Source organism: Ranitomeya variabilis, chromosome 2 (assembly GCF_051348905.1).
Source record: "Ranitomeya variabilis isolate aRanVar5 chromosome 2, aRanVar5.hap1, whole genome shotgun sequence".
NCBI classification, from domain to species: Eukaryota; Metazoa; Chordata; class Amphibia; order Anura; family Dendrobatidae; genus Ranitomeya; species Ranitomeya variabilis.
This window is the reverse complement of record NC_135233.1, coordinates 440,282,601-440,308,034: the sequence shown is the minus strand read 5'-3', so window position 1 is coordinate 440,308,034 and position 25,434 is coordinate 440,282,601. Positions and strand designations below refer to the sequence as shown.

Genomic DNA, 25,434 nt, shown 5'->3' with positions numbered 1-25,434 from the left:
TGCGGTCATTATACAGTATGGAGCATCATGTGTGGCCATTATACGGTATGGAGCATTATATGCGGTCATTATACAGTATGGAGCATCATGTGTGGCCATTATACAGTATGGAGCATGGTGTGGGGCCATTATACAGTATGGAGCATCATGTGGGGTCATTATACGGTATGGAGCATTATATGCGGTCATTATACAGTATGGAGCATCATGTGCGGTCATTATACAGTATGGAGCATCATGTGTGGCCATTATACAGTATGGAGCATCATGTGCGGTCATTATACAGTATGGAGCATCATGTGCGGTCATTATACAGTATGGAGCATCATGTGCGGTCATTATACAGTATGGAGCATCATGTGCGGCCATTATACAGTATGGAGCATCATGTGCGGTCATTATACAGTATGGAGCATCATGTGCGGCCATTATACAGTATGGAGCATCATGTGCGGTCATTATACAGTATGGAGCATCATGTGTGGCCATTATACAGTATGGAGCATCATGTGCAGTCATTATACAATATGGAGCATCATGTGCGGTCATTATACAGTATGGAGCATCATGTGCGGTCATTATACAGTATGGAGCATCATGTGCGGTCATTATACAGTATGGAGCATCATGTGCGGTCATTATACAGTATGGAGCATCATGTGCGGTCATTATACAGTATGGAGCATCATGTGTGGCCATTATACAGTATGGAGCATCATGTGCGGTCATTATACAGTATGGAGCATCATGTGCGGTCATTATACAGTATGGAGCATCATGTGCGGCCATTATACAGTATGGAGCATCATGTGCGGTCATTATACAGTATGGAGTATCATGTGCGGCCATTATACAGTATGGAGCATCATGTGCAGCCATTATACGGTATGGAGAATCATGTGCGGTCATTATACAATATGGAGCATCATGTGCGGCCATTATACAGTATGGAGCATCATGTGCGGCCATTATACAGTATGGAGCATCATGTGCGGTCATTATACAGTATGGAGCATCATGTGTGGCCATTATACAGTATGGAGCATCATGTGCGGCCATTATACAGTATGGAGCATCATGTGCGGTCATTATACAGTATGGAGCATCATGTGCGGTCATTATACAGTATGGAGCATCATGTGTGGTCATTATACAGTATGCATGCGGTCATTATACAGTATGGAGCATCATGTGTGGTCATCATACAGTATGGAGCATCATGTGTGGCCATTATACAGTATGGAGCATCATGTGCGGCCATTATACAGTATGGAGCATCATGTGCGGTCATTATACAGTATGGAGTATCATGTGCGGCCATTATACAGTATGGAGCATCATGTGCAGCCATTATACGGTATGGAGAATCATGTGCGGTCATTATACAGTATGGAGCATCATGTGCGGCCATTATACAGTATGGAGCATCATGTGCGGCCATTATACAGTATGGAGCATCATGTGCGGTCATTATACAGTATGGAGCATCATGTGTGGCCATTATACAGTATGGAGCATCATGTGCGGCCATTATACAGTATGGAGCATCATGTGCGGTCATTATACAGTATGGAGCATCATGTGCGGTCATTATACAGTATGGAGCATCATGTGTGGTCATTATACAGTATGCATGCGGTCATTATACAGTATGGAGCATCATGTGTGGTCATCATACAGTATGGAGCATCATGTGTGGCCATTATACAGTATGGAGCATCATGTGCGGCCATTATACAGTATGCATGCGGTCATTATACAGTATGGAGCATCATGTGCGGCCATTATACAGTATGGGGCATCATGTGTAGTCATTATACAGTATGGAGCACTGTGGCCATATTTTTTTGTTTATAACTATTGTATATGAAACAGTGTGATCAGCAGTGCTAAATGGGTGTGCTTGGGACGTGGATATGGGTGTGACTAATTATGAATGGGTGTGGTCAGAGGCGTGGCCTAAAATTTGCGCGCCGCAAACTTTGTCCCTCTTTCCCATCTTCAAAAGTTGGGAGGTATGGCCAAGGGACCTGACGGGCAACAGATGGTGAGTATGTAGTGTTTGGTTTTTTTTACATTTACGCTGGTAACCAGGGTAAACATCGGGTTATTAAGCGCGGCCCTGCACTTAGTAACCCGATGTTTACCCTGGTTACCCGGGTGCTGCAGGGGGACTTCGGCATCGTTGAAGACAGTTTCAACGATGCCGAAGTCGTTCCCCTGATCGTTGGTCGCTGGAGAGAGCTGTCTGTGTGACAGCTCCCCAGCGACCACACAGCGACGCTGCAGCGATCAGCATCGTTGTCTGTATCGCTGCAGCGTCGCTGTGTGAGACGGGGCCTTTACTTTTTATTGTTTTTCTTTGTTTTGTCTACAGCAGCATTTACTTACTTTTAACCTTTTTTTTTTTTTACTTTTTTTTTGTGTTTTTTCTTTTTTCAGAGTTTTTTTATGCAATGAAATGTGACTGAGGCTGTGATAATATATCCGGTTTATAATTCTATAACTGCCGTTCTCTTGGCGACATCCCCTTCGCCTCCCCTCCTGCTTTTGGGTCTCGTTTTTTTCTTTTTTTTTAACTTTAAATATTATATCCTGTACTTAGCCACAGTGCAATGTGGCCGATGTTTCCCCTTTATCACTCGGCTGTCCTAGGATCCTGAATGGCATATTTACCTCTCTGAATACACGCATGCCTTGCTGCAACATTGCGGACTTTCTAGAGGGCTGGAAATGTATTGCAACCATTAAGGACCACCTGTAAAATCAGACGTGTCGGTGATGAATGTATATATATATATATTTTTTAAGAAATTTCTATTATTTTTGCGCCAGTTGCACCCAAAGCTGCAAACAAGTCAGTGAACGGAATCTTAAAGGGGGTTGTCCACTGCTGCTGAAATCTTCGGTAAGTGTTTCAGCTTACCGAATCCTAGCGGTGTGTAATACACTCAGTGTTCTAATTCAGCCTTGCTCGCCGGTTACAGCGGTCATCCCATGACTGCAAGTGTGCGACGAATGTCAGCCACATCTATGTTCTGCTCCGCCCATGAGGAACTGAACTAAGCAGAACTCTGTATATCTATTGTTCTGGGAGTTCAATTAATAGGGGAAATAGTCAAAGGCTTGTGTCATCCATGATGACGTATTGAGGAAAAAGGGTCCTGAGCAAGTTTGCAGATCGCAGTCACTTGACGACCATTGCGATCCTAATGGTGGGGGCATTGAACATCGCTAGGATTCAGCAACCAGCAGCGATTGTCAAAGATAACACCTAGGATATGGACAGCCCCTTTAATTGTTGACATCCAGAGACTGGAAAAAAAAACTATAGACAGACACCCCCTCATAAAGGAGGGTCTGTGACAATTGTATCTACTTTAATGATTGATACATTGTATCGAGCGATCAGGAGCGGGCAGACGTGTAAGATGTGATTAGTTTGGGCATATGAGGAAGAAAAAAAATAATTAATTTTCCAAATCTCTGCTAATGTAATATCACTAATTGGGCGCTTTGTATAAAAGACCTGCAAAAAAACCCAGTAATGTGATGATCGGATTATTTTCGGGAAGCGCTAGTCTGGTAATTGTCCAATCTTTGAGGTTTCTCTTGTAAAAAGTGAGACCTTGTAACTGATGTCAGATGTGAAGCGCTGAGAGTTCTGCGTGTGATTTCCTTCATCTTTCCTTTGAAATTCCTCCGCCCGCTCCTTCCAGAAGGGAATATATGGTTTCTGGGGCCTTCACCTTCTGGGCAGCTCCCACCTTTCCTCGGTTGTCGGCCTCCTGTTCTTAATCTGCAGCCTGTGCTCTCTGTTGTGCGCCTTGTCAGCAGCTCGGAGGGACACTCAGGGAGATCTCTGCCAAGAGCTTTTAGGTTTTGGCTCCATCCATTACTGGTTTGTCACAGGCCTGGCGGGTGAGGGGCCCGGTGCGGGTGAGGGGCCCGGTGCGGGTGAGGGGCCCGGTGCGGGTGAGGGGCCCGGTGCGGCTGATTACTGCCCTGCAGATTACGAAGAGAAATTCATCAAAGGTCCATAAACCTCAGCGCCGCGCACATCCGGAGTCACAGCTTGGGAATCATAACTAGAACCAAACGTGTCCTTCCCAACCATAAAATCCGTTTACTTAGCGCAGCTTTTACAGCTACTTCTATCTCTTCCGGTTCGGGGCCAGTGGCCCCATGTCGCTGCTAATTCTTTCAAGGTGCTGATGTAGCAGAGCGGAGTTTGTCACAGTCATAACACCTTATCTGTGGTTTTACATAGGACTGCAAGAAACATTTTTGTATCAAAATGAAGACCCACATATTGTAACAAATACATAAAAAAGGTTATCATTCTTTCTTTCCCACCGTTTTGTATTGGGTAATTTGGGATAGTGGCAAATATGACCATAGTTGCAGCATCTGAAGGCGGCCGTCGCCCATCACCCTGGGTTTTCCATTTTCTGAAATGACAAGGTGGAACCAGAATGCAGGATCAGTATACGGTCATATGCCGGGTGTAGTGTTCCTGACCTGATGATGGTTTCCCTTTAAGGCCGGGGTATACTTTGATGGTTGGGATTTTGCATATACTGAACCATCTGTTTTCAATATGTAGCACATATGTGCAGTTTTATTTGTGCAGAGTTTATAATGTCGTATTCACTTGAATGGGAGATGATCTGCAGTACCAAGAGCGGCCACTAAACCGCACAAAGCGCCTCCATACATTGCTGACATCCAGCCCATGCAGGATCAGATAACAGCTGATTAATGATCGTGGGGGGTCCAATTCACATTGTGTCCCCCCCATCACCTATTGATTTTTTTCGGTAATCAATACATTTGTCCTGCACAACCCCTGCCCCTGCCCAGTCATACTTTCCTATACTTCTGAATGGTAACCAGCCTTACATCGCTCTCAGGATGAAAAAAAACACAAGTCTTACCTCCCAACACTTGAATCCCCCCATTCGGAGGACATTAACAGGAGATATATATTTATTTATTTATTTTTAGTTTTCATAGGCCGTACCTCTGTGTGGGATGGTCCCAGGAGAGTCGACGCACTTGGGGTATGTGCTACTAGTATAAGTGGCAAGATTATGATTTTCACTACAGAAATGTAAAAATACTCTGATACATTGTAATATTCTTAGTGCCGGCCCTAAAAGAAAAAGAAAAGCTGATTTATGCTCCGCCCCTGAGGAACTGAACTAAACAAAATTCAGTATATCTATTGTGTGGTGAGTTTCTGTAACAGGGAAGTGGGAATTAGTTAAAGGCTTGTGATATCCATGATGACATATTGAGGAAAAAGGGTCCTGAGCCCGCCGGGGAAGAGCAGCCTTTTCAATACACAGTATACTCATGGCAGCATCCCATAGAGAAGTGGTCTTCAACCTCTGACTCTGCAGCTGTTGGCAAACTACAGATTCCAGCATGGACTGATTTTTTTTTTTTTAATTATTAGGTAGTGGACCACAGACTTAGAGGACATGACACATTGAAAATTTATTTAGGAACTGCCATTTTTAATGAGTCATTGGCATAATACATAGAGACGGCCAGAAAGCCTATATACAACTCACTTTTATTAATATCTTATTGTTACATTGTGTTCATCCCAGTCTTGTTAGGCGAAAGCAAAATCGTTACAAAAGCAAATAAAACGTTATACCGAGGAACAGCAACGACGGAGGGGTCGTCCCCTCGCTCACCCTAAACTCCTCGCTCCGCAATCCAGCAGATGTTCACCCTGCACCAAGGAGCTGCTCTTTTAGTAGTCAGTAGTATTTAAAGGGTCGGTGCCCATCTTTGAGTTCTGACGGGCAATTTATGGTAAAATGTTGTCAGTAACCGTTTCGTAGTTGTCAGACCTTGATACAAATCCACAAGCCCATGCAGCAGCTTCTCTGTAGTTTTTCATGAATGGAGGAAGGGTTCAAATATAGAAAGTTTCTGAACACGGATCATTTGCCCCCCCACCTTCTTCCATTTTTTAGGGGAGCTCCCTACATAATAGCATTTTTTTTAAATTTGGAGCGAATTGCTCTTTTGTACACATTTATAAAACCATTTGTGCTTTATCTTTCTCCAGAAAAATTTTCCACCTTCCTTTACACAACAGAGAAGTAATTAGAAATATGCAAAAAGTTAGACTCCACTTTAAATACTGTTAATAGCTTTAAAGAGGCCATATCTAGTATAAAAAATAATTTTGTAATTTTTAACATTGTAGGACTCTGCTTGCCGATTAAATTGATCTTTCCCCCACCCCTGTCGGCAAATTCATTTGTTCTTGCAATATCTTTTTTTACCACTGTGTTCCCAGCTACTTCCTACCATAGACCCCAATGCAATAGCGCCCCCGCCTCTTTAGTTGGGGGGGGAAAAAATTAAAAAAATTTGAAACACAAGTTGTAAATGCCACATCCCCTGCAGTTGCCAGAAATCTTATAATATTAATCAAGAAAAGCTTAATAATATAAGTTATTGTGGGAGGAAAATGACACACTCGCTTTAAATGCCAGGTAAAAAAAAAATCTAACCGTACTTTGGTGCCATACAGGAATTGTAGAAAGGCCGCTTGTTTTTACCGTGTTTGACTTTTTGGTTGAGTTGTTTACTGGATAAAGTGCCCGGCTTTGTATTCTTTCACTAAAACAAGCAATTCTTCCATCTTTTCTGGAAAAAAAAAATTAAAAAGCTTTTTTGTGCAAGCGCCCAGCGAAATAAATCTCCTGTATCCCACGCAACCACCCATTTATGATCCGTTTTTGAGAACGTAAGTAGGAATGTCTCAAAAAAACCTCAGCTGACCCGCGAGACAACGCGTGTCACCACGCCGCGCGAAGAGGAAATTTACAAGCGCGGTTCTGTCTTTTTGCACTGAGACAAGGAGAGCAGAAATGGTTTGTCTGGAGGATTTCCAAATAGCTGGAAACACAAGAGAACCTTTAATGCAGAAGCCAATGTGAACACTTAATCCGGGGGAAATGGGGGACCCTCCCCTGTGCTGTGCCAAATCTGCGGGGTCATCAGAAAGATGGACCTTAAATATGTCTGCAAAGGAGGTCAAAACAATAAAAACTACGGCTCCTAAAGAACCAGGTTCCTTTAAAAAGCTCATGATGATGGGGAGAATTTTCATGCTAACCCTGCCTCCTGCCAGGAAGAACAATGGTGGACAGCAGGACAATTTTTTTTTTCTTTTTTAAGTATATGAATAATTAAATTGGACTTGTCAACAGATTTCTCAATAGAAACTACATTAATTATTAAATAGATCTCAAAGACCTGGTGTGTCTAATGTACTTCCTTTGAAAATCCATGTCAGAAAACGGCCGGGCTGGCACCACAACTCTTCTCCTGTTAGTACCCAGTTTGTTGTTTACCTCGCTGGCTCCATATTTGTGGCATAAATTAATAGTATAAGCAATTCTAAGAAACTTTTTAACATATCTTATCTGAGAATTCTGCTTATTTCTCCTTTTATGAGCCACTTCTCCTGCCTTCTAAACTCACTTTCCACAAAAAAAAGTCTGACAAAGAAAACTGTCTTGCTCAAAACAAAATGGACTACCATCATGGTGCAGTGTCAGGTTACACCTCCTGTTATACTTGATGGGTAGGGGGGGAGTGAGAAGCATAATGAGAAAAGAAGCATAGGAAGATAGGACTGAGCTTTCTAACAAGTCTTTTACCTCATCCTAGATTTACGCGTTGGATTCACATCTACACTGCTCAGTACTGTTGTATAATTTCCTCCATGCTGCTGCTTGTTTTTGTCTTTGTGCTACCTAAGGAATGAAGAGCAGGAATCCTTCATTCTCATCACATCATAGTAGCAAGTTGAGAGTCAAAGCAGAGATAAAGTTTGCAGAGGGGGAAAAATGGTGAAAATGCAGAATACAAGTCATATAATGGCACGATATGTTATTCCTCTTGTACATAGATAGGAAAAGTTAGTTCTGAAAAGTTACTTGAAAGTATAGTTACTCTTTTTAAATTTCTTGACTTATGGAAGAAAGTGGGGGGTTATTGGAGAGTCAATACCTGACCAAAAAGGGCTCTCATCCCAGATGACGGTGTGGGGATTTTGAGGGTCACAATCATTTGTTTATTACTGATCAAATACAAATCAAAGTGTTGTCTGTCTTCATGGTGTAATGAAGGAAAGTGGAGCAATAGGATGGCGCCACTAGCTGCAGAGCAATAGGATGGAGCCACGAGCCGCAGAGCAATAAGTGGGAGTCGCGGAGCAATTGGAGAGCGCCACGGAGCAATAGGTGGGTGCCGCGAGCTGTGGAGCAATAGGGCGTCGAGAGCTGTGGAGCAATAAGTGGGTGCCGCGGAGCAATAGGACGGTGCCACAAGCCATGGAACAATAGGTGGGTGCCGCGAGCTGCAGTGCAATAAGTGGGAGCCGTGGAGCAATAGGAGGGTGCCACGAGCCATGGAGCAATAGGTGGGTGCCGCGAGGCGCAGAGCAATAAGTGGGAGCCGTGGAGCAATAGGAGGGCGCCACGAGCCACAGAGCAATAGGAGGGTGCCACGAGCCACGGAGCAATAGGAGGGTGCCACGAGCCACGGAGCAATAAGTGGGTGCCGCGAGCTGTGGAGCAGAGATCACTTCTCGATAAAGCTTGCAACTAAATCCTATTCAGTTAGGCATTACTGCAGTGGTCAGCAATCAGTAGCGGGTGTGGAACTATAACCCCCAGCATGCTCTGACACAGTGTCACTCAGCAACCGATTAGAGACCCCCTGCTTTACACAATATCATTTATATTTCCACCAAATGCTTATCTTAGTATTTACAAATAAATAGCCGAAAGTTACAAGAACTGATACATAGAAGCCACACGTCCTCCCCAATAGTTGCAGTGCAGGCCTAGACTTTGGGGAATGGAGCGCCCGCCATGTGTAATTCATATGTTCCAGTTACAAATGGCCGATTTGGCAGCCCTATTAGTACCTCTATTGAAGGGAGCAGCAGGGAGCCCCTCGGAGAGCCGGAATCTGCAGACTCATAAAGCAACTTTGGCAAATTAATATGCTCATGTGTGTGCAATAATCAAAATATGTCAGATCATTTTTTTTAGTGGGTGCATAAGGAAGACAGGACCCTCCTGTGAGCCTCCCGACATTAAAGGACCCTCGGCTCGGCTCTGCGCTGCTTCAGACCTTCATGGCAATTCAGGCAACTTTATTAGAACTTTAAGCCCCTTTTAGCCTTCCATCGTCACCTCCATACAGTCCGGCTTGCCTAATCCTGGCCTTACTAGACTCGGGCTTATTCACCATCTACTTAGAGCCAATAACATAGGTATAAAGTGTCAGTTCCTTGGGCCAAAGATAAAGGGCTCCATTATTGTGAATATCAATGCCATTCGCACTGGTACCTAAGATAAAGGGCCACCCCACCTATGATGGGACATGGTGAGAGCGAAGCTGGGCCTAAAGTAAGGTTCCCAGTATAGGTTGACCTTTTCCCTCTTCTACTAGATACTACTGGGCCGTCCTGTATGATCTGGACCACTTTTGCTTTGGGCTCTGTGTAAGCAGCTGGCTGCCATATTGTATTTTAGGCCCGTGGCTAAGAAATACATAAAGGAGCTAAAAGTAAAAGGAAAATTCAGCAAAGCAAATGTTCTAAGCATCTGTAAAGCTGCACCTGAACCTTTCCGTTAGGCTCTTCAGGACATTATATGACCTTAAGGCACCAGACAGCTCTGCCTGAACACTATGGCGGCCCAGACAGAGTCCAAGTTCCCCTGCTATGCTGGTTTCTTCTGCTTTTATAAGAGTCCACAATGTTGGGCCATGGGATTTTGGAGAAAGCTAGAAATGGGCGCAGTCTTGGCATCAGAAGCCTCAATGCTTTGCTGGAGTCGTGGTGGTAAAAAATCCCTGAATTGGAGGAGGAGAGTGCCGTCCTTTCCTCTGACGCAGGCGCCTCCTAGATGTGAGCTGGAGTCCTTGGGAAGAGACTTTGCAGGCCCAGCGTGGGTTTTCTGGAGTGTCAGTGTCCGCTGGCAGCGCCGTCATGTGGCCCACGACATGGCCGCACTGTGTTCTTTGGCTTTCATCCTGAGCGCCGCGATGCTGGAACTCTTACGGTCGGGTTCAGCGTTCAAGTCGTAACCGTTTATTCCGGGTCCCATTCCTGCGCTGCCGAAGAGGCCGCTCATGTGCGCTTGACCCACGTGAGTGCCGGGAACGCTGAGGAACTCGGAGACTCCCCCGGCGGAGTGTGGATGAGTGTGGGGGGACATGCAGGACGAGACCGTGTCACATGGGACCACGCAGGCCGGGACCGGGGAGCCACCATTGTTATTCCCAATCCACGACGGGTTCTGGATCTAGAGAGAAGCGACAGATGGAGCAGTGATTAGTACAATATATATATATATACACTGTGCGCCAAGTCCGAGCCCCCCGGTAGAGCTTTATGGTGGTCACAGCAGTTGGACCCTCACTGATCTGCAAGTTGTAATGATGGGAACGACACTGCCATAAATGTTTATCCTAAACAAAAAATGTCTTTACCCACTTTGCTTGTTGACAGTGATTTAAAACATTTTCAGAGAATAATATATGTATTGTGCTAATACTGTTCACAGCTGAGCGTTTGTTACAATTGTATCCAGTCTGTACAATTCTCTGACAACTAACCAGCCTGGGTTTTTGGCTGATACAATGTATCAATACAGGTAAATATAACAAACCATCTGACTTAGGAGAGAGATCGGTGATGTATTTAGGTCGAAGGACATTTTATTCTTGCTTCAATGTACCGTATGTGTTTTTGGCTACAAATCATTATTCAAACTGATGTTCATTCAAAACGTTGCCTCATTTGCCTTCTGGGTTAGATTGTCTGTTACTGGCTGCAGAATGAGTTAACGGAGAGTCCATCAGTGAGCTCAATCTTTCAGTCCACGGTGAGAACGTCTGATTATTTCTGAGCTCCTCTCTGCTCATTTATTACCATAGACCATATAAAAAAAAAGTGTAGGGAAAAAAAGAGCCCGGAAAAGGCAAATGGGGCAAACTTTTAGCACAAATTTTTACCCAAAAATACATGTATTAAGCAAAAAGAAATAAATATTATAATATATATATATATATATATATATATATATATATATATATATATATATATATATATATATATATATATATATATATATGTGACGAAGCATTTCTTTCTTAGGTAGATGAGTCAGGTGCATGCACTTGTTTCTGTTACTCTGAGGGTTTGTTACAATGTACCAGCACAGATGAAATGTGTCGACTGGTTGTCTCACAGAAGATTGTCTAGACTGGATTCCAATGTAACAAACCCTCAGCTGTGATTAGCATTAGGTCTGTACATGATTTCGGCCACCTCCTAATGTAAATATGAATGTATCCCTTCACTGACAGCAAGCAGAGATAGTAAAAAAAAAGTACGAGGGACCGATACAAACTATTCTAGAAAGTTGCAGAACTTTTCCGATTGGAATGGATTGTCCCCAACAGCTCCGTGAACCCCCAAACCCTATAAAAACTGCAGGTTCATCATGTGAATTTATGAGCCGTAGTGATTCAGTCTCCGCAGTGCAGCGTCTGCTATAAATGACTGAGGCCAAATTCGGCTTTATCTCCGGCTTTAGGAGCTGCCACAAAATATCTAAAAGCCAATAGACTATTTTCGGTCCCTTTTGATGGTAGAATACATTAAGAACTGAAACTGGAAACCCCGCTTCCCCCGAAAAACCGCTCGATTAAAATAAAACCCTGTCTGACCTGAAGGCGCCTCTGCTGCACTTAACGCTTAATGCGCTGGGCGACAAACTCACATGAAAGAGAATATAGCATCAAACCAATGTATAATACTGTCATAGAATCATGTACTGCAGCTCCGCTGCTGAGGAATGCCATTAATGCTGAGGCTATGGATCTCGGGACATAATGGGGGTTATAGTTTTGGAATAGGGAAAGATAAACGTAACTCCTTAAGATACATGTGTAATCACAGCAGCAGTTACCTGATAATATTCCCTACACAATGGTGCCAGGTCGACCCTGCATAATACCGCCATACAGAGCCCACATAAGAGCACTAGAGTGCCATGTACAACCTTCATAATGCCGTCAAAACTGCAGAATCCCACTATAAAGAGCCTACATAATAATAGTGCCATTCCACACGATACACAGTGATAGTGCCGCAAATACTGCTGTACAGGACTGACTTCTTTTCAGAAAGTAACTATTGGGTACTGCCATACAGACGCTACAAAATGTTGGCACATAAAGCTGAAATAATAGTGCCATAACCTGCCTGATAGCAGAGGTGCATAATAGTTACCAGGAGAACTTACATAATAGTATAGGACATATCCTACATAATAGTACCGCACAGATCCTGCATAATAGTGCCATGATACTGCCAAACAGAACCTACATATGGACTCCCTGCGTAACTGTGCCGAGGAGAAACTATATTCACAAACACATCTGTATCTATATATATAAAGCTGAGTGTGTGTGTTTGTGTATATGTATGTATGTATCAAGCCACGCCCAACTCCGCATAGTGTCTGTTTCCATGTCTGGTGGGCCGCTGAGTGTCATCTTGTGTTAAAAGCCCCCCATAAATGCATCCCACTGCCCCAAATGCTGGAGCGCTCCCATTAACCCTTCCCAATGCAGCCATTTTTAATTTTTGTTCATTTTACCATAAAATCTGAAAAAAATGGAAAAATAATTCACAGTGGAGTGAAATGATTGAAAAACACAATTTTGCTGTTTTTTTTTCCTCCTATTTATGATGTTCATTCTGTGGTAAAAATGACCTAGTGACACGATTCTCTGGGTCGGTACAACTATGGCGATACCAATTTTTTTTATTTTTTTTTTGTGGGAAAAGAAAAAGAAAAAGTCGCCATTTTCTGAGACCTGAAACATGTTATATCTATCTATATATTATATACACTGTGTGCAGAATTATTAGGCAAATTGTTTTTTGGATCACATGATACTTTTTATACATGTTGTCCTACTCCAAGCTGTTCAGGCTTGAGAGCCAACTACCAATTAAGTAAATCAGGTGATATGCATCTCTGTAATGAGGAGGGGTGTTGTCTAATGACATCAAAACCCTATATAAGGTGTGCTTAATTATTAGGCAAATTCCTTTCCTTTGGCAAATTGGGTCAGAAGAGAGATTTGACGGGCTCCGAAAAGTCCAAAATTGTGAGATGTCTTGCAGAGGGATGCAGCAGTCTTGAAATTGCCAAACTTTTCAAGTGTGATCACCGAACAATCAAGCGTTTCATGGCAAATAGCCAACAGGGTCGCAAGAAGTGTGTTGGGCAAAAAAGGTGCAAAATAACTGGCCATGATTTGAGGAAAATCAAGCGTGAAGCTGCCAAGATGCCATTTGCCACCAGTTTTGCCATATTTCAGAGCTGCAATGTTACTGGAGTAACAAAAAGCACAAGGTGTGCGATACTCAGGGACATGGCCAAGGTAAGGAAGGCTGAAAAACAACCACCTTTGTACAAGAAACATAAGATAAAACGTCAAGACTGGGCCAAGAAATATCTTAAGACTGACTTTCCAATGGTTTTATGGACTGATGAAATGAGAGTGACTCTTGATGGGCCAGATGGATGGGCCAGAGGCTGGATCAGTAAAAGGCAGAGAGCTCCACTCCGGCTCAGACACCAGCAAGGTGGAGGTGGGGTACTGGTATGGGCTGGGATCATCAAAGAGGAACTTGTGGGACCTTTTCGGGTTGAGGATGGAGTGAAGCTCAACTCCCAGACCTACTGCCAGTTTCTGGAAGACAACTTCTTCAAGCAGTGGTACAGGAAGAAGTCGGTATCGTTTAAGAAAAACATGATTTTCATGCAGGACAATGCTCCATCACATGCCTCCAACTACTCCACAGCGTGGCTGGCCAGTAAAGGTCTCAAAGAAGAAAAAATAATGACATGGCCCCCTTGTTCACCTGATCTGAACCCCATAGAGAACCTGTGGTCCCTCATAAAATGTGAGATCTACAGGGAGGGAAAACAGTCCACCTCTCGGAACAGTGGGAGGCTGTGGTGGCTGCTGCGCAATGTTGGTCGTAAACAGATCAAGCAACTGACAGAATCTATGGATGGAGGCTGCTGAGTGTCATCATAAAGAAAGGTGGCTATATTGGTCACTCATTTTGGGGGTTTTGTTTTGGCATGTTAGAAATGTTTATTTCTAAATTTTGTGCAGTTATATAGGTTTACCTGGTGAAAATAAACAAGTGAGATGGGAATATATTTGGTTTTTATTAAGTTGCCAAATAATTCTGCACAGTAATAGTTACCTGCACAAACAGATATCCACCTAAGATAGCCAAATCTAAAAAAAAAACCACTCCAACTTCCAAAAATATTAAGCTTTAAAATGTATGAGTCTTTTGGGTTGATTGAGAACATAGTTGTTGATCAATAATAAAAATAATCCTTTAAAATACAACTTGCCTAATAATTCTGCACACAGTGTATATATAAAGCTGAGTGTGTGTGTATCAAGCCCTGCCCATTCCACATAGCCACACTCACTCCACACGGCCCACGTTGTTGGCGCACACGGGCAGAGACACATTCACCTTGAAAGCCAATCGTGCAAAACTGACCAGCTGTGATATCCCAGCCACTGCGAGCTATAATCAGGGCCGCCGCTTTCAGAGTATCAGTGCGTGGCAGGCACAGGACACATCTAGCTCTGTCATGTCTAGAATGGAGGTGCTCCTGTGAGGCAAGACGTCAAGAGAAAGGGAGGAGCCTCATGGATTACACCGCTGTGCTCATAACAGGAAGTTGCTGTGCACGTGTGAGGGGAAGAGAGGAGTGAGAGGAAAATGAGAAGACTGAGAGGAAAATGAGAGGAGTGAGGGGAAAACAGTGGAGTGAGGGGAAAATGAGAGGAGCGAGGGGAAAATAGTGGAGTGAGGGGAAAATGAGAGGAGCGAGGGGAAAATAGTGGAGTGAGGGGAAAATGAGGAGCGAGGGGAAAATGAGAGGAGCGAGGGGGAAATGAGAGGAGTGAGGGGGAAATGAGAGGAGTGAGGGGGAAAACAGTGGAGTGAGGGGAAAATGAGAGTTGTGTATAAAGGAGGAGCATGAGGTGCAGGAGTTTTACAGGCAATGCCATACACCAGACAACTGCTCAATAGGCAATTCCATACACTAAAGACAACTGCTTAATAGGCAATGTTCATCTTTGCACCAGAAGGAAAAAAAAAAAATGTTTATCAAAAGGCTCTTGAATGAGTTGAAAACAAAATACTATCAATACTTGGGTAATCATTTAGTTAATTTGTGTTGCAATCTGTAGTGTTGAATATATGGTGTGAAATGTTTTTATGTGCAATATCTACTATATAATTGTCTAAGGGTCACTTCCGTCTTTCTGTCTGTCTTTCTGTCTGTCTGTAATGGAAATCCCAAGTCGCTGATTGGTCGCGGCAAAACAGCCACGACCAATCAGCGATCCATAATCCCTTCCAGTCAGCCCTCACAGGGTTAATGGCAGCGTTAACAGACCGCGTTATGCCGCGGTGTAACGCACTCCGTTAACGCAGCTACTGTATTAACCCTGTGTGACCAGCTTTTTACTATTGATGCTGCGTATGCAGCATCAATAGTAAAAAGATCTAATGTTACAAATAATAATAATAAAAAAAAGGTTATTCTCACCTTCCGACGTCGCACACTGTCCTAGGCAGTGCAAGCGGCAGGTTCCGGTGCCAAGGATGCTATGTGAGAAGGACCTGCCATGACGTCACGGTCATGTGACTGCGATGGTATCACAGGTCCTGCGCTCATACCAACCCTGGGACCGGAAGCTGCCGCATGCACCGCACACAGGCGCCAGGACTTCAAGGGGCCTTCGGAAGGTGAGCATATGTTTATTTTTGATTTTAAGTCTTTTTTAACCACGCATATAGTGCCCACATTGCTATGTACTACGTGGGCTGTGTTACATACTGCGTGGGCTCTGTTATATACTACATCTCTGTGCTATATACTATGTAGCTGGGCAATATACAACGTGACTGTCCAATATACTACGTGGTTGTGCAATATACTACGTGCTCTGTGTTATATACTACGTAGCTGTGCAATATACTATGTGGCTGTGTCGGTTCTGTTATATACTACGTCGATTGTGCAATATACTACGTGGCTCTGTTATATACTACGTGGCTGTGCAATATACTATTTAGCTATGCAATACACTACGTGCCTCTACAATATACTACGTGGCTCTGCTATATACTACGTCGCTGATCAATATACTACATAGGTGTGCAATACACTACGTAGCTGTGCAATACACTACGTGACTGTGTTATATACTACGTGGCTGTGCAATATACTAAGTAGCTATGCAATATACTACGTGAGTCTGCTATATACTACGTGACTATGTTATATACTACGTGGCTCTGCTATATACTACGTGGCTGACCAATATACTACGTGCCTGTGCAATATACTACGTGCTCTGTGTTATATACTACGTAGCTGTGCAATATACTATGTGGCTGTGTCGGTTGTGTTATATACTACGTCGACTGTGCAATATACTACGTGGCTCTGTTATATACTACGTGGCTGTGCAATATACTATGTAGCTATGCAATATACTACGTGCCTCTACAATATTCTATGTGGCTCTGCTATATACTATGTCGCTGACCAATATACTACATAGCTGTGCAATACACTATGTAGCTGTGCAATACACTACGTGACTGTGTTATATACTACGTGGCTGTGCAATATACAGTACTACGTGACTCTGCTATATACTACGTGGCTATGTTATATAATACGTGGCTCTGCTATATACTACGTGGCTGACCAATATACTACGTGCCTGTGCAATACACTACGTAGCTCTGCAATACACTACGTGGCTATGTTATATACTACGTGGCTGTGTTATATACTACGTAGCTCTGCTATATACTACGTACGCTGTGTTACATACTACGTAGCTCTGTTATATACTACGTAGCTATGTTATATACTACGTCGGTTGTGTTATATACTACGTCACTGTGCAATATAGTACGTAGCCTGTGCTATATACTACCTACATATTCTAGAATACCCGATACGTTAGAATCGGGCCACCATCTAGTAATCATTATAATTTGTTATAACTAACCACAGTTAGGTACTATGCCCGGGCAATGTCGGGATCTTCAGCTAGTCTGTAATATTGCCAAATAGAGTCTATAACATAAAGTCAGGCAGCGCTCACAAAATACATGCAAACAGCAGCACAATAGAACTATACAAAACCAGCAAAAGGAGTTCTATATGAATGTCTGTTCACACAGGAGACAAATCTGCAGATTATTAAAGGAGCAGCAAAATGGAAGAACTGTTTCCAAATCTCATTCAGATGCTGCAGAAAAAAAAAATCAGCAGCATAGGGATTAATCTTCAGATCATAAATAAACTTCGCAGAATATCAATTTATTCTGCGCATTTTCATTGTGGATTTTCCCCTTTGCAGTGGATAAGGCGATATTCACAACACATCTGCACTCGGAATTTGCTGCAGAATCCGAAAATAGCAAAAGTAGGATGAAGCTCGTAACTTCAGCTGATCCACGAGGGAAAATCCATAAATTTGTCTGCACCAATATCCGTGTGATCTGCTGGGGGTTCTTCATTAGCTTTCTACAGTTTTGCTGAGTAAACTTTCTGCAGCAAATCTGCAAAGTAGTGGGCAGCATGTTGGCTCAGTGGTTAGCACCAAATAGGTGGCTCAGTGGTTAGCACTGAATGGTGGCTCAGTGGTTAGCACTGTTGCTTTGCAGCGCTGGGGTCCTGGATTCAATTCCCACTATGGAGAACATCTGCAAGGAGTTTGCATGTTCTCCTTGTGTTTGCGTAGGTTTCTTCACAAATTCCAAAGACATAGTGATAGGGAATCTAGATTGTGAGTCCCAATGGGGACAGTGATGATGTCTGTAAAGCGCTGTGGAATTAATAATGCTATATACAGTCATATGAAAAAGTTTGGCCACCCCTATTAATCTTAAGCTTAATGTTTTATAAAAATTGTTTTTTTTTGCAACAGCTATTTCAGTTTTATATATCTAATAACTGTTGGACACAGTAATGTTTCTGCCTTGAAATGAGGTTTATTGTACTAACAGAAAATGTGCAATCTGCATTCAAACAAAATTTGACAGGTGCATAAGTATGGGCACCCTTATCATTTTCTTGTTTTAAATACTCCTGCTTACTTTTTACTGACTTACTTAAGCACTTTTTTTGGTTTTGTAACCTCATTACGCTTTGAACTTCATAGCTAAGTGTATGCAATCATGAGAAAAGCTACTTAAAGTGGCCACTTGCAAGCTGTTCTCCTGTTTGAATCTCCTCTGAAGAGTGGCATCATGGGCTCCTCAAAACAACTGTCAAATGATCTGAAAACAAGGATTATTCAACATAGTTGTTCAGGGGAAGGATACAAAAAGCTGTCTCAGAGATTTAACCTGTCAATTTCCACTGTGAGGAACATAGTAAGGAAATGGAAGAACACAGGTACAGTTCTTGTTAAGGCCAGAAGTGGCAGGCCAAGAAAAACATCAGAAAGGCAGAGAAGAAGAATGGTGAGATCAGTCAAGGACAATCCTCAGACCATCTCCAGAGAGCTGCAGCATCAACTTGCTGCAGATGGTGTCACTGTGCATCGGTCAACTATACAACGCACTGTGTTTTTTTGCCGCCATGCATAATGCTTTTTTGTATTACCAAACAACTCAATATTGCTTTCATGAGTCCACAGGACCTTCTTCCAAAAAGAAATTGGCTTCTCCAAATGTGCTTTTGCATACCTCAGCCGACTCTGTTTGTGGCGTGCTTGCAGAAACGGCTTCTTTCGCATCACTCTCCCATACAACTTCTCCTTGTGCAAACTGCATTGTATAGTTGACCGCAAAGAACAAGCGACACTACTCTATCCTTCTCCTCCTGGACCTGTCGGCTGCCTTTGACACAGTGGACCATTCCCTATTATTACAGACCCTCTCATCCCTTGGCATCACAGACTTGGCCCTATCCTGGATCTCATCATACCTAACAGACCGGACATTCAGCGTCTCCCACTCACACACCACCTCCTCACCTCGCCCCCTATCTGTCGGAGTCCCACAAGGTTCAGTCCTGCTCTTCTCCATTTACACCTTCGGCCTGGGACAGCTCATAGAAACTCATGGCTTTCAGTATCACCTCTATGCTGATGACACACAGATCTACATCTCTGGACCAGATATCACCTCCCTACTAACCAGAATCCCTCAATGTCTGTCCGCTATTTCATCCTTCTTCTCCGCGCTAGATTTCTGAAACTTAACATGGACAAAACAGAATTCATCATCTTTCCCCCATCACACGCAACCCCCCCAACGAACCTATCCATTACAGTAAACGGCTGCCCACTCTCCCCAGTCCCACAAGCTCGCTGCCTCTGGGTAATCCTTGACACTGATCTCTCCTTCAAACCACATATCCAAGCCCTTTCCACTTCCTGCCGACTTCAACTCAAAAATATTTCACGAATCCGTTCATTCCTCAACCAAGAATCTGCAAAAACCCTAGTCCATGCCCTCATCATCTCTCGCCTTGACTACTGCAACCTCTTGCTCTGTGGCCTCCCCTCTAACACTCTCGCACCCCTCCAATCTATTCTAAACTTAGCGGCCCGACTAATCCACCTGTCCCCCCGCTATTCCCCGGCCTCTCCCATCTGTCAATCCCTTCACTGGCTCCCCATTGCCCAGAGACTCCAGTACAAAACCCTAACCATGACATACAAAGCCATCCACAACCTGTCTCCTCCATACATCTGTGACCTCGTCTCCCGGTACTTACCTGCACGCAACCTCCGATCCTCACAAGATCTACTTCTCTACTCCCCTCTTATCTCCTCTTCCCACAATTGTATACAAGATTTCTCTCGCGTATCACCCCTACTCTGGAACACTCTACCACAACACATCAGACTCTCGCCTATCATCGAAATCTTCAAAAAGAACCTGAAGACCCACCTCTTCCGACAAGCCTACAACCTGCAGTAACCACCGATCGACCAAACCGCTGCATGACCAGCTCTACCCTCACCTTCTGTATTCTCGCCCATCCCTTGTAGATTGTGAGCCCTCGCGGGCAGGGTCCTCTCTCCTCCTGTACCAGTTATGACTTGTATTGTTTAAGATTATTGTACTTGTTTTTATTATGTATACCCCTCCTCACATGTAAAGCACCATCGAATAAATGGCGCTATAACAATAAATAATAAATAATTCTACATATTATCAGCGCCGTAGAATATTTCATCACCAGCGCTGATACCATGTATCATATGATCACTTTCTGATCCATTGTTTATCAGTTGATATTATATAAATAGATCATTTATTTCCCATTGCTTATATAGCACCAACATATTCCACAGTGCAGTACAGAGATGATCACTGCTCCCATCATTGGTTATGTCACTGCAGCACAGATGCCCCCCTATGTCTACTGGAAGGATTGTTCATATTTCAACACCCCCCTCAAATCATCCCCAAGGAGTAAGGGCAGGGGAGTAATGTGGGAAGGAATGCAGAAGAGAAGCCTCCAGATGTGGCTGGGAGAGCCCAGATTCCAGCAGTCTCCCTGCAGGTCTCCTGCTCATCAAGCATTTGACCTCTCCGCCTGGCGCTCATCCCTCCCTCTGCCCCAATCTTCTCTGCTCACTGATGAAATGTACAATGACCAGAAGTGTCAGTAAGATGTCATCCTGCCCCATCAGTCTCTGCAGACCCTCCAGACCCTCTACATGCCTGCTGCACAGTGCTCCAATGCAGATGTCTGCAAGTCCAATCAAAGCCAGTCCACATCAATGTTATGCAGTACTTGGCTCAGTGAGCAAATGCACCAAGAGGTCACATGACTCTCTCGATCCCCAATGCAAAATCTATAACAGGTCTTCCACCTACCATGTTTTACTTGGTAGTCCAAGCAAAGCCAGTCTACATCAATGTTATGCAGTACCTGGCTCAGTGACAAATGCCCCGATTTGTCACATGACTCTCTCGATCCCCAATGCAAACTCTATAAGGCTATGTGTCCACGTTCAGGATTGCATCAGGATGTGGTCAGGATTTTTCATCAGTATCTGTACGCCAAAACCAGGAGTGGAACAAATAGAGGAAAAGTATAATAGAAACATATGCTCCACTTCTGCATTTATCCCCCACTCCTGGTTTTGGCTTACAAATACTGATGGAAAATCCTGACCAAATCCTGATGCAATCCTGAACGTGGACACATACCCTAAGAGGTCTTCCACCTACCATGTGTTACTTGGTATCTTTCCGTGTGGCAGAGGGGCATTTGTGGCATTTTAGAGGCTCAGTGAGAAAACCACCACTTCAACTATGCACCCTGTGCTGTCTGAGTATGCAAGTCAGTTGGCAGATGATGACATCTGTGAACTAGGCATTTATTGTACGATGCCTTAAAACTGGCCTAGTGAGCAGATTGTACTTTTAATTTTTGCCTTTGCCTGGCTCAGTGATCAGGTGTCGGTTTTATGCTGTATGTGTATATGTGACATTGGTAACGTGTTCATTTTTAGCACTGATTTGACATATCTGTAAATGGGTCTCGTGGAAGGTGCTAATGTCGGTGTTTGGCTCAGTAAGCACATATTGATGTCAGATTGCTTATAAAAAAAAGTATTTACATTTATGTTTACTTTTTTGTAAATACACACACTTACTAATACACTAATTTGTCACCCCTATAACTATCAGAACTTGCAGGTGTTTATTTAATAAAGTGCATATGACTGGCTCAGTGAGCACTTGTGGATTTCAGTTTTCACGCTGTTTATCTAATGCGCTCGTGGCATGCTCCTATCTGTGTTTGTCACATATCGCTTGGGCACTGACCCAGAAACTAGGTATAAATATTATATATGTGTACCTGGCTCAGTATGTAGATGTTGGTTATATTATTCTTGTGCATATTTGTCATGGTACCTATGTAGCTGGCTCAGTGAGAAAGTTAATTTCATGGTGTCAATATATGTGTCTCTGTGGGGAGGTATTATTTATATGTTCTCTTTATATCTTTATATATGACAGTTTTTGATTCCAGTATGTCTCTTATATCTGGCTAAATGTATGCTAAATATATCTGGCTTAGTCCAAAAGTGTTTATTTCCTGCAATCTACAAGCAAATGTTGATTTTAAGTAGCTTCATTTTTGGGCTCAGTAACAAGATGTTCCTTGCATCCCCCTCAGTGACATATTTCTAATATTCAATGTTTCTGGCTCAGTGGCTCGGTGGGTAAGTGAAGTGTCATGCAGCTTACCTGGGCATAGTTCTCAGCTCGTGTCAGTAGTGGCAGCTCATAGGCTGAGGAGAAGTGAGTTCGCACTTGCTGCATTTGTCCAAACCTCTCCCTTTTTCTCCACTTCGCCCTTCGGTTCTGGAACCACACCTAGAAAACGACAACAAAAAGGTCAGTAAGCTGCCACCAAGGCACCAAGAATACGGGACCATAACCAGAGGTACAGCTGAGGGCTTCAGCCCTAACCTAAAAATCTAGAAAATTCATCAGGACCTCAGAGGAGACCCCAAAATTAACCCAGACCCCTGGAGAAGACCCAAACATTAACTTATGAGTTTAGCCTTGTGTATGAAATCCAAACCCTAAACTAAGCTGCAAAATTCGTTCAGACCCCCAAAGACCCAAACATTAATTTAGGGGTCTGGTCTGGGATATGAATTAATCCTGAACCTAAACTAAGCCGCAAAATTCCAAAATTAATTCAGACCAAATACGAAAATTCATATTTCGGAACAGATCCTCAAATCATTTTAGACCAAAACCCCAAATTATTTCAGATCCAAAATCAGACCCCAAATTTAATTCAGACCCAACTCCTAAATACATTCATATCCCATCAGACCTTGTGTCTGTGTACTGCGCTGCAGAACATGTTGGTGTTTTATAATAAAAGGGAAAATCAATAAAGGAAATGAATGGAGCTACATTGTATCAGTGGCAGTAAAATGCGTCAGCGTGGAGCACAAACTTCATGGCTCACAGAGGATTGTTTAGACAGGATTTAATTGCAGTAATAATCATTAGCCTCTGAATACAAAGGAGCATGCATAGCTTACAAGTCTCCTCACTCTGGCAAGCCAGACTTGACATGTCACTCTCCACAAGGAGAAACATTACCCCTTACACTCCAGTCCAGAGCCTCTCACCTAGCCAAATCAGATCTCATACTTTGCACTGATGAGGAGAAAAATCCTGAAACACTACGTCTGCAAACTGAGATTCTGGTTTGGCTTTTATCCAAAGTCATATTGCAAGGCTCGTTAAAGAGTCGATATTGACTTTTAGGATCACTGATTCCAATAGGTAGCGCTAGTGTTCTAGTACTCTCTGAAGAGACAATTTACACCTCTGAATACAAAGAAGCATTTTCCAATTGACTAACAGCAAGCAGAGATCTTGAAAATGTTGAGGAATTGATACATTAATGTCCTGATTCATTATTGCATTTTATCTAGCTTTTGCTGTTTTCTGCTATTTTTAATACTATTACTTTACGCTTTGTTTAAAGTCTATTTTAGATGCAATCTCCTTATTATTTTAGGTTTGCTCTTATGGTTTGAGGTTGAGATCAATTTATCAATTGTGACTTTTTAAAAAGTCCCAATCTCTTTGCGTAAATGTAATCTTATCCCTTCCCTGCTGTCATTTTGTGAACGCATATTTTAAGCGTAAAATTTGCAACATTTATGCAGGGCATGCGTCTTTTAGTCCCACAAAAGCAGCAAAAATAAAAAAAAGGTCAAAGACCAAAATGACGCACGCAGTTCAAAAAGGATCTACATTTTTAAGAATTCGGCGCAAAAAAAATCTACGAATACAAAAAGACCAAAAAAGAAAAATGTTAAAAAATGCAAATATTGAATCCAACCCAAAGTCCATTAGAAAGTTTTAGAACTTTTCAATAAACATGAATTCAAGTCTATTGACATAGATGAATGGCGCGGATATCTATAGCGGCAGAAGGTTTCGCCTTTTTCCCCCAGTTGCAGATTTTCTTCTTGACTTTTCCCCTTTGATGTCAGCGTGCGGCACCATCCGCCTCTTCTCCATCACGTACTTGCCATGTAATGTAATGTCAGCATATTTCGGGTGATGAATGTTACAATGTTCAGAGCTCAGTGATAAATGTATCAGCGTTTCACATATGGTGGAGCGATAACAGCTCGGCTCCATGCTGCGAGAATCTACAGAATCAGAGCTCAGTGCAAAAGAAAAGACTATTTTTTAACATTCCTGGGTAAACTAGGTGACAAGAGGATTAGAAAAACATAACTGCCTTCTTTTAGAAACAGCGCCCCCACCCGACTACAGGTTGTGTGTGGTATTGCACCTCTACACCATTCACTTCAATGGAGCTGAGCTGCGATGTCAGATGTTGTGATCACCCAGAAACAGATATAACATTGGGATATAATCAGCATTTGCAGCCTGCACTGAGGTTTAACCCTTTGTACATGTTCAAGTTCATAGTATAAGTGTTTGGCTCTTATCTTACGTCATGTGACAAGGCTCGTTAAAGGGTCGACACTGACTGTTAGGATTGCTACTTCCAATAGGTGGCGCTAGAGTTCTAGTCCCCTTCCTCTCTGAAGAGACAATTAGTATAAGTGTAGACAGTATTACCTTTATGCAAAAGTAATGACACCCCTCTCCTTCTCCCAATTGTCTATTCATCATTCATGGCAGACTCCAGCACAGAATCACGTTCCTACATTGCTCTGCAAGAGTTTGGTCTGTGGAGACCGGTCTGCACATGATGGGGGGGGATAGTCATCAATCAGATAGTAGGTTTTAGGGAAGCTCATGGTGTCAGGTACCAGGTGGGTCCTCCCGGCCTCTGCTTCCCATTTGACATGATGGATGAATAATGACTACTAGGGGCCAGTGGTGTCAGATCAATGACCGGCATCTGAGGAGTCCGTGTGTGGGCAATATGGGGTCCCGGGGTCCCCATTACTAATGTAAAAAAATCCTCCGGTATTAAAGTGATGATTTTTTTCCATTTCTGTGTACTATCTTTTTAAATAGTGTGCTGCCCCTTTAAATAGTGTGCTATCCCTTTTCTGGTAATAATTTACCATGCTGTACGTAAATGCCCTAATGGAGGAGGTTGGGTCCAGCTAATTAAATGTTCTTGTAAAAAACAAACGACTTTGCAAAATACCTTTTATTAAAATCCTCTCCGTTCTGAAGATTTTTAATTCTATTGGCCACCTCTGCAGACTGTCAGAAGTGGCCGATCCCCTGCGAAT

The 25,434-nt window shown here is 43.1% G+C and overlaps 1 protein-coding gene across 1 annotated transcript in view; it reads right to left on the bottom strand.

The window, feature by feature from the left end:
- Positions 1 to 8,456: 8,456 nt before the first annotated feature.
- The window catches only part of ALX4 (ALX homeobox 4), a 148,011-nt gene continuing 131,033 nt past the window's right edge, over positions 8,457 to 25,434 (bottom strand). Inside the window, exons 3-4 of the mRNA XM_077287075.1 lie at positions 22,424 to 22,552; positions 8,457 to 10,355 (exon numbers count right to left, since the gene is read on the bottom strand). Coding sequence (XP_077143190.1) covers positions 10,038 to 10,355; positions 22,424 to 22,552 — 447 coding nt within the window. The 3' untranslated portion in view covers positions 8,457 to 10,037. The remainder of the gene's footprint in view (positions 10,356 to 22,423; positions 22,553 to 25,434) is intronic.